This window comes from Sapajus apella, unplaced genomic scaffold, assembly GCF_009761245.1.
Source record: "Sapajus apella isolate SASKATOON/1434 unplaced genomic scaffold, GSC_monkey_1.0 scaffold10, whole genome shotgun sequence".
Classification (NCBI taxonomy): Eukaryota; Metazoa; Chordata; class Mammalia; order Primates; family Cebidae; genus Sapajus; species Sapajus apella.
The window spans coordinates 21,062,067-21,074,963 of NW_022436950.1; the positions used below are offsets into that span (position 1 = coordinate 21,062,067).

Genomic DNA, 12,897 nt, shown 5'->3' on the forward strand with positions numbered 1-12,897 from the left:
CCTCCCAAAGTGCTGGGATTACAAGTGTGAGCCACCGTGCCCAGCCCCCCACCCACTTACTTATTTTTATAGAGACAGTGGTCTTGCTATTTTGCCCAGGCTGGCCTCGAACGCCTTGGCTCAAGTATCCTCCCACCTTGGCCTCACAAACTGTTATGATTACAGGTGTGAGCCACCACACCTGGCTGGGTATTGCTTCTTCTCATTCCCCTCCAAAAAAGTCTGTTGATGTATTTTTAATGTAGCATTAAAGTTAATGGAACCATTCTTTCTGGAAATCAACTGTATTTTGGTTTCACTGCCTACTGAATATAGCATTTTAGCTAGTTTCTCAAGGTTAAGATTTCCAACTTCTCACCAAAAACCTCACAGGTGTCTCAAACAAGTGATGATCTCAGGAATGTGAATAATTGGCAGGAAAAGGAGAAAGATATGGCAGGTTACAGAAGGAACAAAAAAAAGATCCAAGTTGTCAACCATTGTTAATACATTACTGTAATTTTTTTCCCTAAATTTGGAAAACCTTATATTGCAAAGAAAAAAGTACCCATTCTGAAACCTAAGAACAAAAATTGAAAGACCTTAAAACAAGCTTGACAACACCTGTCATAAGGCAAAATTTTATTTTTTCAAGTTACAAAAATAAGAACATGTCAAAAATACAGTCTAGTCCGTATAAGAGTAGTTCCAGCCATTTAAAAGTTATACAGAGTTTGGAAAAAGCAATTTATATACAAGTCTTAAAACACACAATAATCATGAACAATGCACACTGTTCAATTTAGTTATTGCTAGTTATGTGCAGCTTTTACTTGACATCGTTCTCTGTAAGGGAAAGGGCAGCATTTGGGCATTCTGATTGTTGCTGCTAAAGCTGTGGTTTTAGAAAATCGATCTAAAATAAGAATAAGCTCACTATGAGTAGAATAAAATGTGTAAGTTTCAATCACTACAAGAAAGCATGGTGTAAATTTGAGTTCCATACAACTATCATATAATTCTATGTTATTAGTATAATAGAAATACAGTATACAGTTTTGGGCAAGAGTAAATGAATTACTGGTTTCACAATTAAATGAAAAGAAACAGCTTTTGGTTGCAATGTAGAAACAAAGCTGGCATATCTAGCTTACCAATATTAAAAAATGGAAAAGACATTTAATGTTTAAGTAAAAACCGAATCTAGGTTTTTTACCTTTAGAAATTGAGAGATAAAGTTAAGCATTTTGTTCTTTTGAGGATTATCATGAAGATCTGCTATTCTCTATTTTCTTTCTAAAAAGACAATGATTTAGCCACATAGCAGGAACATATTTGAAAACAGATCTATTTACCCAATGTCATATGAAAGAACAAATCACAAAATTAAATAATTCTTTTAATAACTAAAGATAACGCAGTTGACGGTACAAAACACTGGGAAAGAATCATTTATTTGGGGGATGTGTGATACGTAAGAAACTTTGAGCCTAAAGTTCACATGGAAGACTTAAAAATTAAGGGTGTCACCAAGAGATAGCAATGGCTTTGGCTCCAACTCTCTCATGTTAGACCCTGTTAAAAGGTTAGACTTATTGCTATTATTTTACTCCCGTAAGTTCTTGAATAAATGGAGATATACATTGGTGATAAGTACGAGATGAAGTGAAAAGATCTAAATTAGTCTTAGAAGAAAAGTGACACTCATGACCATTTGGCAAGGATACTTACTAACTTAGTGATTTAAATCCTAAACATAAGCTACATTTTTAGGAGGTAGAAAACAAGTACCAACAGTTTACCATTTGGCACCCTCCTTACTTTTGGCTTCAGCCTTGGATTTCTATTTCTCATTCCCTACCTATACCCCTGTTAAAGCTATTAGTTCTACTACCACTCATTACCTAAATGTATAGACCTCGAGCTGCCAAGAAAAATCTTTTCAGGAAACTTTGCTTTTAAGCCACCAAATGTACCCAATACTCAGATTATCAATTGAGAATATTCTGCACTTCTCTAGCTGATGTACTTCTTAAGAAAACACACCAAAATAAAAAATATTGCTTAAAATGAAAGACTACTGAACATCTCTATATGCAATTCTAATATGTCATAGTAGTTATGTAAACCTAAATCTGTACTATTTTCACTGTACTGATCTGAAAAAGCCATATATTAAAATGGCATTTCCAGTGTTAACTGAAATCAGGCAATGTGTTTTACTACAAAATCAACCTAATAACCAGAAAACTCCACTTCTTCCCAGAGAGTTATATTGTGCTGACATTCCATAGATAGTATTATAAAAGGATTTTATTTTTGCAATAGGCTGGGTTCACAGTGAGTATGTTAGTACCAAGATCATGTGTTTAGTATTACTGTTAGTGGAATGTATATAAGGCATGTAAAAAACTAGCTTTAAAGCTCTTAAAGGGCAATGTTCCAAACTGGCATCTGGTAGAAAAGGTGCTGACAGGAATAAAAAATATTAAAGAAATTTGGTTTCAGCACATATTATAGTGCTTCTACAATCAAAATAGTTGACATAAATTTCTGGTGCTGGAACTAATTGACCAAATGAGAATGGAGGTTTGCCCCTTTAACTACTAGCCCAATCTTGAAAACGGAAGCAATCACTTGCAATCTTCCACACAGTATTGTTGGGAGTGGACTGTGCAGTGAGCAGGAAGTTCTGGTTGAAGTAATGTTGTTTGTTTCCATCAAACTTCACAGTTCCACTGGTCACAACAAGAACTGTAGTCTGGGACTGAGTTGCTTGCTCTTTATCCACATAAAAAAAGAGAACAGGTCAGTTTCTATCTTGAAATAAGCAGATATTCAGGATTAAAATACATGGTTTATGGCCTAACGCTTAAGCTTTTTTTCATAAACTTTCTGTCCCTTGAGCATAATCTTAAGCATGCATACCCAAATCCAGAAAACTACATACTCATTCAAAGATATTAAAATTTTCAGTCCAGAAAAATTTGGGGTGCTCTCTCTAAAGTTTCAAAATAAAGAGCTTATATCTGGCATAGGACCATTTGCTTCATATATATATTAATATTTCTTAATTAATATTTCAGGTTTCTGACAGAGCTTATTCGTGTTTTGCTTCTTAAACTATTGTTCTTTTCAGGAATTATAAAGGAAAAAAAGTCACCCAAAACTACAATTTAAGACACTTAGAAACCCACCTAGAGGTTATATTAAACTGTATCAATCTATCTGGAATCAAACTGTCTTGTCAAAAGTTATCCTTTCACATAACAGAGTAAATTTCTGTGAAATATTAATAGATTGTAAGATACTGAAACACATTAATCAGAGATATGGTATAATTTTACTCTGGAGATATTTCAGGGCCCAGCAAGCAAGTAACCATTTCAAGAAATTAGATAATCTTTCTTCTCCATTTACAAAAATCACATTTAATCTCAACTTTTCATACAACTTTTAATAAGCCATAATCACACAATCCATCAAAACCTACTATTGGAAAGAATCTGAAGGAAGACCAAAAGTGTGACTGGACATTTAAATTTTTCATAATATTTAAATTGCTCAAGTAAGTAAATAGTTCTACCATTAAAAGTTGCTCACTGCTTTTTGTGTAAAAGCTCAGTGCTTACTAAAGAAAAACAAAGGAAGTACCTTGAAAGATCATAATCTTACCATGAACTGGTTGGCAATCTAACATATTGACCTGGAACTCACTAGAAGGCAATGTGTCAAAAAAATTATTTAGGGCATCCAGCCCTGAAACAACATTTCCATTCCATATTAAGGTGGCCTTGTCCAGATACAGCCTGGTTAGTGCCTAAAAAGAATGATAAATTTTAAAAAGGGAAATAATTCTGGTTCTAGGTAAACATTTTATAGAAATGGATTTAAACATTACAGATGGTATATAAACATTTTTGTAGTTCTACTTTCATCTCCACTCCCCTTGCTCCATCTCCACTGGAAATTAATGTGAACAAAATCTCTGACTTATAATCTTGGCCTTAAATAAATATTACCCTACTCTTTATAAACTAAGCACTAAAATATATTTTTTCATATTTCACTTTAGACACAATAAAACCTTGCACCCAATTAAGTTCTTCTTTCTGTATTAAAATGAATGAAATGATCACAAATTCCAAGCACATGCAGCCCCAAGCCAGTTTTAGTTTCTCTTCCTTTTGTAATTATGAGAATTAACAGTTTTCAATCAAGCCTTACCTGTACCCTTTAATGCTAGTGCCCATACATATATGAAACATTTAATGTTTGCATGTGTTAGAATTAGTTCACTACTCACATTTTTCAGAGAAGGTATCTATGTTTTCTTGAATATTGCTCTGCTTTTTTTAAAAAAAATTGAGACAGGGTCTTGCTCTGTTGCTCAGGCTGGTCTCAAAACTCTTGGGCTCAAGAAATCCTCTTGCCTCAGCCTCCCAAGTAGCTGGAACTACAGGCATGTCATACCATGCTCAGCTATAGCACTACTCTATTAGTGTACTTAGTTCAAAAGAATCATGAGTATTTGCTAAAGGAGAGACTTTGATAAGTCAAATAAGCTAAGGCCCAAATGAGGCAGAAATTCAACAGTTAAAACTCTGAGGTCACATGACACACTATTAGCTTAATTCTATAATGTAACTTGGGTTTAAAGGCTGGCCAGGTGTGGTGGCTCACGCCTGTAATCCCAGCACTTTGGGAGGCCGAGGCAGGTGGATCATGAGGTCAGGAGACTGAGACTATTCTGGGCAAGATAGTGAAACACCATCTCTACTAAAAATACAAAAATTAGCTGGGCATGGTGGTACGCGCATGTAGCCCCAGCTACTCGGAAGGCTGAGGCAGGAGAATCACTTGAACTTGGAAGGCAGAGGCTGCAGTGAGCCGAGATCACATCACTGCACTCCAGCCTGGGAGACAGAACGAGACTCCGTCTCAAAAACAAAAACAAACAAACAAAAAACAAAAGCAAAAGAAAAAGCTCTCTATATACTGAATATACTGTTATGGAAAAACAATAAAACAATAAAAAGAAGAGCATATAAAATGTTTCCATTAATATACACATATATATATAAATTAAAAAGTTCTTACATATTTACATATAACATTTCTAGGACACATAAAAAACTGTTAACAATAGCTAACTCTAAGTTTGGGGATTTGTAGGGAGACTTACTTTTTATTGTTTATACTAAAACCTTTGGCATAAACTTTTCTTTTCTTTTTAAAGCATATGCATGTAATCGTTTTTGAGAGACAAAAAAATTACACCTTCCCATTACTGGCCCCTCCCTAGTGATTCTGACATGCCCCTTAACAGAGCAGAAAACCTGTAATCTGGACAAGCTCTCCCTCTTAACGATTCTTTAATATGTTCTCTAACTACATCTCTTTGAGAACCACTCATTACTTACTCATGTAGGAAATACATAGACTTAATAAAGGATGCTTTCATTATTATGCTAAAGAATCACAATTTATTCCCCCCAAATTTGGGTATTTTATAATTCTCTATGGTCATCAAACACCTTTGTGACCCTGGTTAAGTTCATTAATTATCCTTATCTGGAAAACAAGAGGGCAGACTAGAAAAGTAATTGCCACTCTAAGCTCTAAACTGCTAACAAATTCGTGGTGATTTCCATCTCTATGCCCAGTATATTCTTAGGTAATTGCCCCCAAGGAGGAATAAACAAAACAAAACAAAAAACAAAACAAAGCTATCTACACTTTTGGATGAGATCACTAATGCTCAAAGGAATTAACTCACTCAATTTAACAAGGTATGAAGTTGCAAATTCTCATACTTTTTTGAACTATATTAGTTTCTCACAGTATTTACAATTTCTCAATAGACTTTAGTGTGACAGAATGATGATCTACCCATTGTACAGATGTAAAGACAAAGAACAAAAATAACTGCCTTTGTTGACAAACTGAATTAAGCATAAAACAGACTTTAAGGTGGATTCAAATTTACTCTACCCAGCCAGAATAATGGCCTTTTAAAAATGGAAGCTTGATTATAAGCTTTTAGCTTGATATCTTCACTAGACTGACAGAACCACAAGGTGTTCTGCTAAACAGACAGAAATACAATGCGGCTTAAGCTTTCTTTAAGTGCCTTACAGTAATCTGCTAAAAGCTGTTTTGTAATTCCCTTCAGGGATGGTCCTCAACGCATCAATCACAGGCTTTTACAGCATATGATAGGAATATGGTAGCCTTTTTCCTCCTTTCCCAATAGCAAAAGCAGTGTTGTTCAGGCACTTGCCCTTTCCAGGCAGACACAAACAGGCCCTCAACTTAAAAACTATTTTTGGAAATGTAATTCCTACCTGAAGATAGGGTATGTGTTTATTTAGACTATTACATCACCTTAGATGCTCAGCAGAAACACAGGATAAAATTTTAGCATTAGGTTCCCTGCCCAGTCTCTTAGATAACCCCACAATCCAGTAACTAAAGGGGGCCTCAGAGACACTAGTCTGGTAATGTACCTATCCTGATTAACCAGTATCCATTCCAATCGGCCTTCCCCAAAGCCTTACCATCAGATACCACCATCAGTAAATACCATCACCCCTACTAGAGCCAGTGTGTGGCTTGCAGTCAGCACCTTGTACCCCATCTTGCCCTGGTAACCACCAGTTTGCATACCATGGCTCCTGAACACCAGGCCCCATCTCCCTCCCCACATATTCTCTTTCTGGAGCTGGCCTGATCCCAGCAGAGAAGATGACACTGCTTGCAGTGGTGTGGGCACTTTGAAAGGCCAATGCCTGATGCATACATGAGTTCCTAAAGCCACAGACACCTGCTGTTAGCAATACTCCAATTTGTGAAATTATCTGTGTGGGCTGCGGCCTCCATGTGATTTTAATTCCAAGAGAGCTAGAACTACATCAGGTGGGTGGTAATGTGGCCCCCACTAGCACTAGCTTCGAGTTACAGGTTCTGCTGTCATTCTAGCCAACAGGTGGGCAGTTTGGTGCCAGAGAATTTAGGGTAGGAATCCTCCTCTCTTTCGTTCTTTTTGTTTTTTTTGAGACAGAGTCTTGCTCTGTTTTCAGGCTGGAGTGCAGTGGCGTAATCTCAGCTCACTGCACCCTCCGCCTCCCAGGTTCAAGCAATTCTCTTGCCTTAGCCTCCCAAGTAGCTGGGACTACAGGCGTGCACCACCATACTCAGCTAATTTTTGTATTTTTAGTACAGATGGGATCTCACCACGCTGGCCAGGCTGATCTCAAAATCCTGACCTCAAGTGACCTGCCTGCCTCGGCCTCCCAAAGTGCTGGAATCACACGTTTGTAAGCCACCACCCCCACACTACAGATGAGACTTTCTAATAAATTATATCCTTTGACCTAGACGATAGTTAATAGCACTGATGTTAGGAGAAATTCTCTACTTACTGAAATTACAAAGCACTTAATAGACATCATTTTAACAGAGAAGTCAGTAAAATAGTTTGACATAGTACTCTATGTCACATTATGGCTCAGTTGGGGCATAATTTACTTAGTGAGAACAACCAACACACACACATACAGACAGATATGTAACAAGTAATTTTGTAACACACATATAGGAATTTCATTGTTTTGGAGGATAAAGGGGAAAATATTCTTACATTTTGAGTTATATATTAATTTATATTACCAGATGATTGGTAAAGTATTTTGGACATCATGCCTAAATAAAACACCAAAACTCAAAATGTATCTCACTCGCCTTCTATATCCCAAGAGTCACTTAGGCACATCTTTCACAAGAAGAAGACTCTGTAATTTATATCTTTTTAAAAGGAGGTGGGCAGTAGAAGAATGGATACAGCAGGTGAGGGAAGAGAAAGTTCTGTTGTACTTTCTTTTTTTAAAAACATGGTTTCATTTAACGATCAAAACAAGGTGGTTATTAACCTCATTTAACAACCAATGAAACTATGGGCAGACCACAGGCACATTTATTTCGCATGCCACTCTGTAACAATCACTTCTAAAGATTCCTAGTTGAGATGCTATAACTCTTTGAATTTTTAATTTACTAATACATTTCTAAGGCTGTGGCAGATATAGAACTCAATCTAGTAGCACACATTGCTCACTGACAGGCAAGCAAATTCATCTATGACTTCCCTACTGGAGATTACCTTATCTGAAGCATTAGCAATAATTGCAGGATATCAACCAAGAGAGCAGAGGTTAACATTCTTTGAGGCCCAGACCCTTTAAGAATCAAATGAGGTCGGGCATGGTGGCTCACGCCTGTAATCCCAGCACTTTGGGAGGCCAAGGCAGGCAGATCACAAGGTCAAGAGATCAAGATCATCCACACCAACATGGTGAAACCCGTCTCTATTAAAAATAGAAAAATTGGCTGGGCATGGTGGCGTGTGCCTGTAGTCCCAGCTACTTGGGAGGCTGAGGCAGGAGAATCGCTTGAACCTGGGAGGCGGAGATTGCAGTGAGCCGAGATCGTGCCACTGCACTCTAGCCTGGTGAGACAGCAAGATTCCATATCAACAAAACAAAACAAACAAACAAAAAACCCAGAATCAATTGAAAATTATGGATCTTTTCCTGAGAAAAATACACAACTGCAAAAACACGAAAACCTACACATAATTTTAGGGAGTTCACAGAGTTCCTGCAATGCATCCATGTACCCAGGATTAAGAATCTGTTTATCATATTGAATAATAGGAAAGATCTCAATTTGCAAACTACATGAGTATATAAATGGAACACACCGGCTTGGCAGCCTGAAGTGGCTTCAAAATCCAGTTTTGCCTTTTCTAGAATTGTGTGACTTAGGATAAGTCATTTAACTTCCCAAGCCTCAATTTTCTCATTGTTTAAGTGAAGGAACTATATGAAATAATTACCAGTCTCAGGCAACTCTAAAATCTTAGAAATTACTTAGTTCTTAGTTGTGACATTCTAATCGAAGAGGCTCTTTTTTAAAAAAATAAACTTTAGGCCGGGCGCGGTGGCTCAAGCCTATAATCCCAGCACTTTGGGAGGCCGAGGCGGGTGGATCACGAGGTCAAGAGATCGAGACCATCCTGGTCAACATGGTGAAACCCCGTCTCTACTAAAAATACAAAAAATAAAAAATAAAAAAATAAAAAATAAACAAACTTTGATGTATATTTTGCATACAATAAAAGTACACCCATTTTAAGTGTACGCTTCAATAGATTTTTGACAAATTTATACACCCAAGTACTACCACAATCAAGATATAGTTCCATTTCCCCCAAGAGTTCTCTAATGCCCTTTTCAGTAAACCCTATAGTCAGCCCTAGGCAATTATGGGTGTTTTCTGCTACCAACAGATTAGGTCTGCCTTTTCTAGAAATTATTAATAGGCAGTAACATTTATTGAGCATACCATGTGTCAGGCATTGCCGATTATATCTTTTTATTCTCAAAATTCTAAGAGGAAACAGGTTAACAGAAGTTTAACATGCTCAAGGTCACACAGCCAGTGTATAGCAGAATGAGACCGAAACTCTACTTCTCTCTAGAATCGATTAGTTCTACCTGGTCTAAAGGATAGAAAGCATAAATATTCCTCCAAGTTGAAGAAATTACTTTTGGCCGGGCGCGGTGGCTCAAGCCTGTAATCCCAGCACTTTGGGAGGCCGAGGCGGGTGGATCACGAGGTCAAGAGATCGAGACCATCCTGGTCAATATGGTGAAACCCCGTCTCTACTAAAAATACAAAAAAAATTGGCTGGGCATGGTGGCGCGTGCCTGTAATCCCAGCTACCCAGGAGGCTGAGGCAGGAGAATTGCCTGAACCCAGGAGGCGGAGGTTGCGGTGAGCCGAGATCGCGCCATTGCACTCCAGCCTGGGGAAAAAAAGGGGAAAACCCCCTCTCAAAAAAAAAAAAAAAAAAAAAAAAGAAATTACTTTTAAGAACTCAACAGAACTTTCTGAAATTTAATATTCCCTTAGCACAGAACTCATTAACAGCTGGATTTAGATACATAGTGAGCTCAATTACATACCTGGACATACAGAATCATCATGAGAAGCCTGATTTAGATTATGAGTTATCATCCTTAACACTTCCAAGAATAGAAAGATGCTCTATTGTACATTACTGTAGATTATTAATTATAACCTCCTAAAGTCAATAGTCCTGACCAGGAACAGTGGCTCACACCTGTAATCCCAGGACTTTGGAAGGCTGGTGAATCACTTGAGATCAGGAGTTCAAGACCAGCCACAGTCAACATGGTGAAACCCCGTCCCTACTAAAAATACAAAAATTAGCTGGGTGTGGTAATGTGTGCCTGTAATCTCAGCTACTCAGGAGGCTGAGGTGGGAGAATCACTTGAACCAGGAAGGTGGAGGTTGCAGTGAGCTGAGATTGTGCCACTGCATTCCACCCTGGGCAACAGAGTGGGTGGGGGGGCTGTCTCAAAAAAATAAAATAAAAAAATAAAGTCAACAGTCCTGTTATTTGAATGGGTGTGTTAAAAAAATTTTATGTTATCAATATTTAGAAGGGAACTCTTCCTCCTTTTCTGTTTAATGATTTGTATAGAAAATGTATTTCAGGCCAGGCACAGTGGCTTACACCTGTAATCCCAGCATTTTGGGAGGCCGAGGTGGGTGGATCACGAGGTCAAGACATCAAGACCATCCTGGCCAACATGGTGAAACCCCATCTCTACTGAAAACACAAAAATTAGCTGGGCATGGTGGAGCACACCGGTAGTCCCAGCTGCTTGGGAGGCTGAGGCAGGAGAATCACTTGAACTTTGGAGGTGCAAGCTGCAGTGAGCTGAGATCGAGCCACTGCATTCTGGCCTGGTGACAGAGTGAGACTGTCTCAAAAAAAAAAAAAAAAAGAAAGAAAATGTATTTCAAGTAACCCCTTTTTTTCCCCAAGAAAGCTTAATACACAGATAAGACATTTACCAAAGTGAGTTACCAATGGTTAACTCCAAGTGTCACAAACATAGGGTACCGACAGTTTAAGTTGGTCTTCTATTTTTGAAAGATCTTAACACATAATGTGAAAAGTATAAAGATATTTATAAGTTATTTAAAATAAAACACATTGACATTTATCTATAAATTGTAAAGAAAATGATTTCCTTCTCTGAGTAAACTAAAAAGTTGACGTTGACGGTTTCTTAAATAGAAAAGAGCCAAATTACCAATGTAACTTTATGTTTAAGGGCCAAAAAAAACAGCTGTTTGTTTTCCTACCAATAAATAAAAAAAGGACTCAGAATGAAATAAGGATTATCTTCCCAAGTCTGGATATCAACATGTGGCTTTGGGTGTCAGCATGGTATTCCAAAAAAATGAAGTTTCTAATAGTGCTGGAAGTACTAAATTAGCTTACTAACCCTTATAACTTTATAAGAGCCAGAATGTATTGTTTCAAAATAACTTGAAAAATGGAAGTGAATACTCAAAGATAAGTTAGGCAATTTGCCTAAAGCTTCATCAAGAGACTCGGGAGGAGACAGTGAATTAGATCCTTTAGAATGCAGTGTTCTGTCTACTTGCCAGAGGAAGGCATCTGGGAGTCTATGACAGCTTCAATAAAATATGTAAAATGATGAATGATGCTGCTGATTAGGTGGAAAGTGACAGAAAGACAAGTGTTTAGGGATGCTAGAATTGCCAGTGGAAATCAGTGGGAAATTAAAAACAAAACAAAACAAAACAAAACAACACATCTAAAGGCTTACCTCTGGTTGTTTCACAAGCATAACATCCATTACCGAATACCTATGGCATGAAAGATTTGTAGTTTTTTTTTTTTTTCTTTGAGACAGGGTCTCACTATGTTGCCTAGGCTGAAGTGCAGTAGCACGATCATGGCTCAATGCAGCCTGGAAAATTTAAAAAAATTTTTTTGTAGAGACAGGTTCCCACAGTGTTGCCAAGGCTGGTCTTGAACTCCTGGCCTCAAGTGATCTTTCTGCCTTGGCCTCCCAGAGTGCTGGGATTTTAGGTGTGAGCCTATAATTTGGGAATTAAATTCCCAAAATTGAAGTCTAGGAACAAGTCACTTATCAGTGAGTGAATCTAGCCAGCTACTGAGCATTTTGTTATTTATTTATTTTTTGAAGACAGTCTTGTTCTTGTCACTCAGGCTGGAGTGCAATGGCACAATTTCGGCTCACTGCAACTTCCACCTCCTGGGTTTCAGTGATTCTCCTGCCTCAGCCTCCTGAGTAGCTGAGATTATAGGTGCCCGTCACCATGCCTAGCTAATTTTTGTATTTTCAGTAGAGATGGGGTTTCACCATGTTGGCCAGGCTGGTCTCAAACTCCTGACCTCAGGTGATCCACCTGCCTCGGCTGCTGTTCCCCTAACAGCAGCAAACTTATCTTTCAACTTACTTTTCCTCACATTACATATATAATTTGGGAGAAGGAACAAAAAAGCGAGGGAAATTATAATCTCCTAATTGAGGTATAAAAGATAACTTTCCACACTGAATAGTTACAAACACTTAGAGACAGTATGACAGGAGGCAGAGATACCAACAGCACTGGAAATGGTGATGGAGAGCAAATCTCAAAAAGCAGTTTTCTATAGCTTAGTCACACTTGGCTTAATTTTTCACTTTTTGTACTTAAAAGGTATGGCAATTTTTTGGCGCTTTATTTAGTAATTATGTCAATTTGCCTGATAATACAATTTCAGTACATTACTTTCCTTAAATCATTTCCCTTTGGTGAAACAGAAAAAGCAGAATTGGTCTTCAGGCATGTGTGCTCAAATCAAATGATCTTTCCCCATTATGGTTATGTTCTTCCAGTGGTCACCTTCCCTTAGATGCTCTTTCATGCAGCAAAGTGAGTCTTTACCTTGTACTAGGAACTGTTCAGACACTGGGGAAACCATGTCAACAGGGCCCACATGA

General features: G+C 37.8%; 2 protein-coding genes across 4 annotated transcripts in view; both read right to left on the reverse strand.

Annotated features, from left to right (window-relative positions):
* CNOT9 (CCR4-NOT transcription complex subunit 9) overlaps nucleotides 1–12,897 on the reverse strand; it is a 33,317-nt gene that overhangs the window by 18,941 nt on the left and 1,479 nt on the right. The window lies entirely within an intron of this gene.
* On the reverse strand, nucleotides 589–11,742 carry LOC116551539 (NTF2-related export protein 2-like). Its single transcript, XM_032277694.1, has 3 exons — nucleotides 11,713–11,742; nucleotides 3,655–3,799; nucleotides 589–2,760 (listed from the first exon to the last, which is right to left on the reverse strand). The coding sequence occupies exons 1-3, from the start codon at nucleotides 11,740–11,742 to the stop codon at nucleotides 2,579–2,581; spliced, it is 357 nt and encodes a 118-aa protein (XP_032133585.1). The 3' UTR covers nucleotides 589–2,578.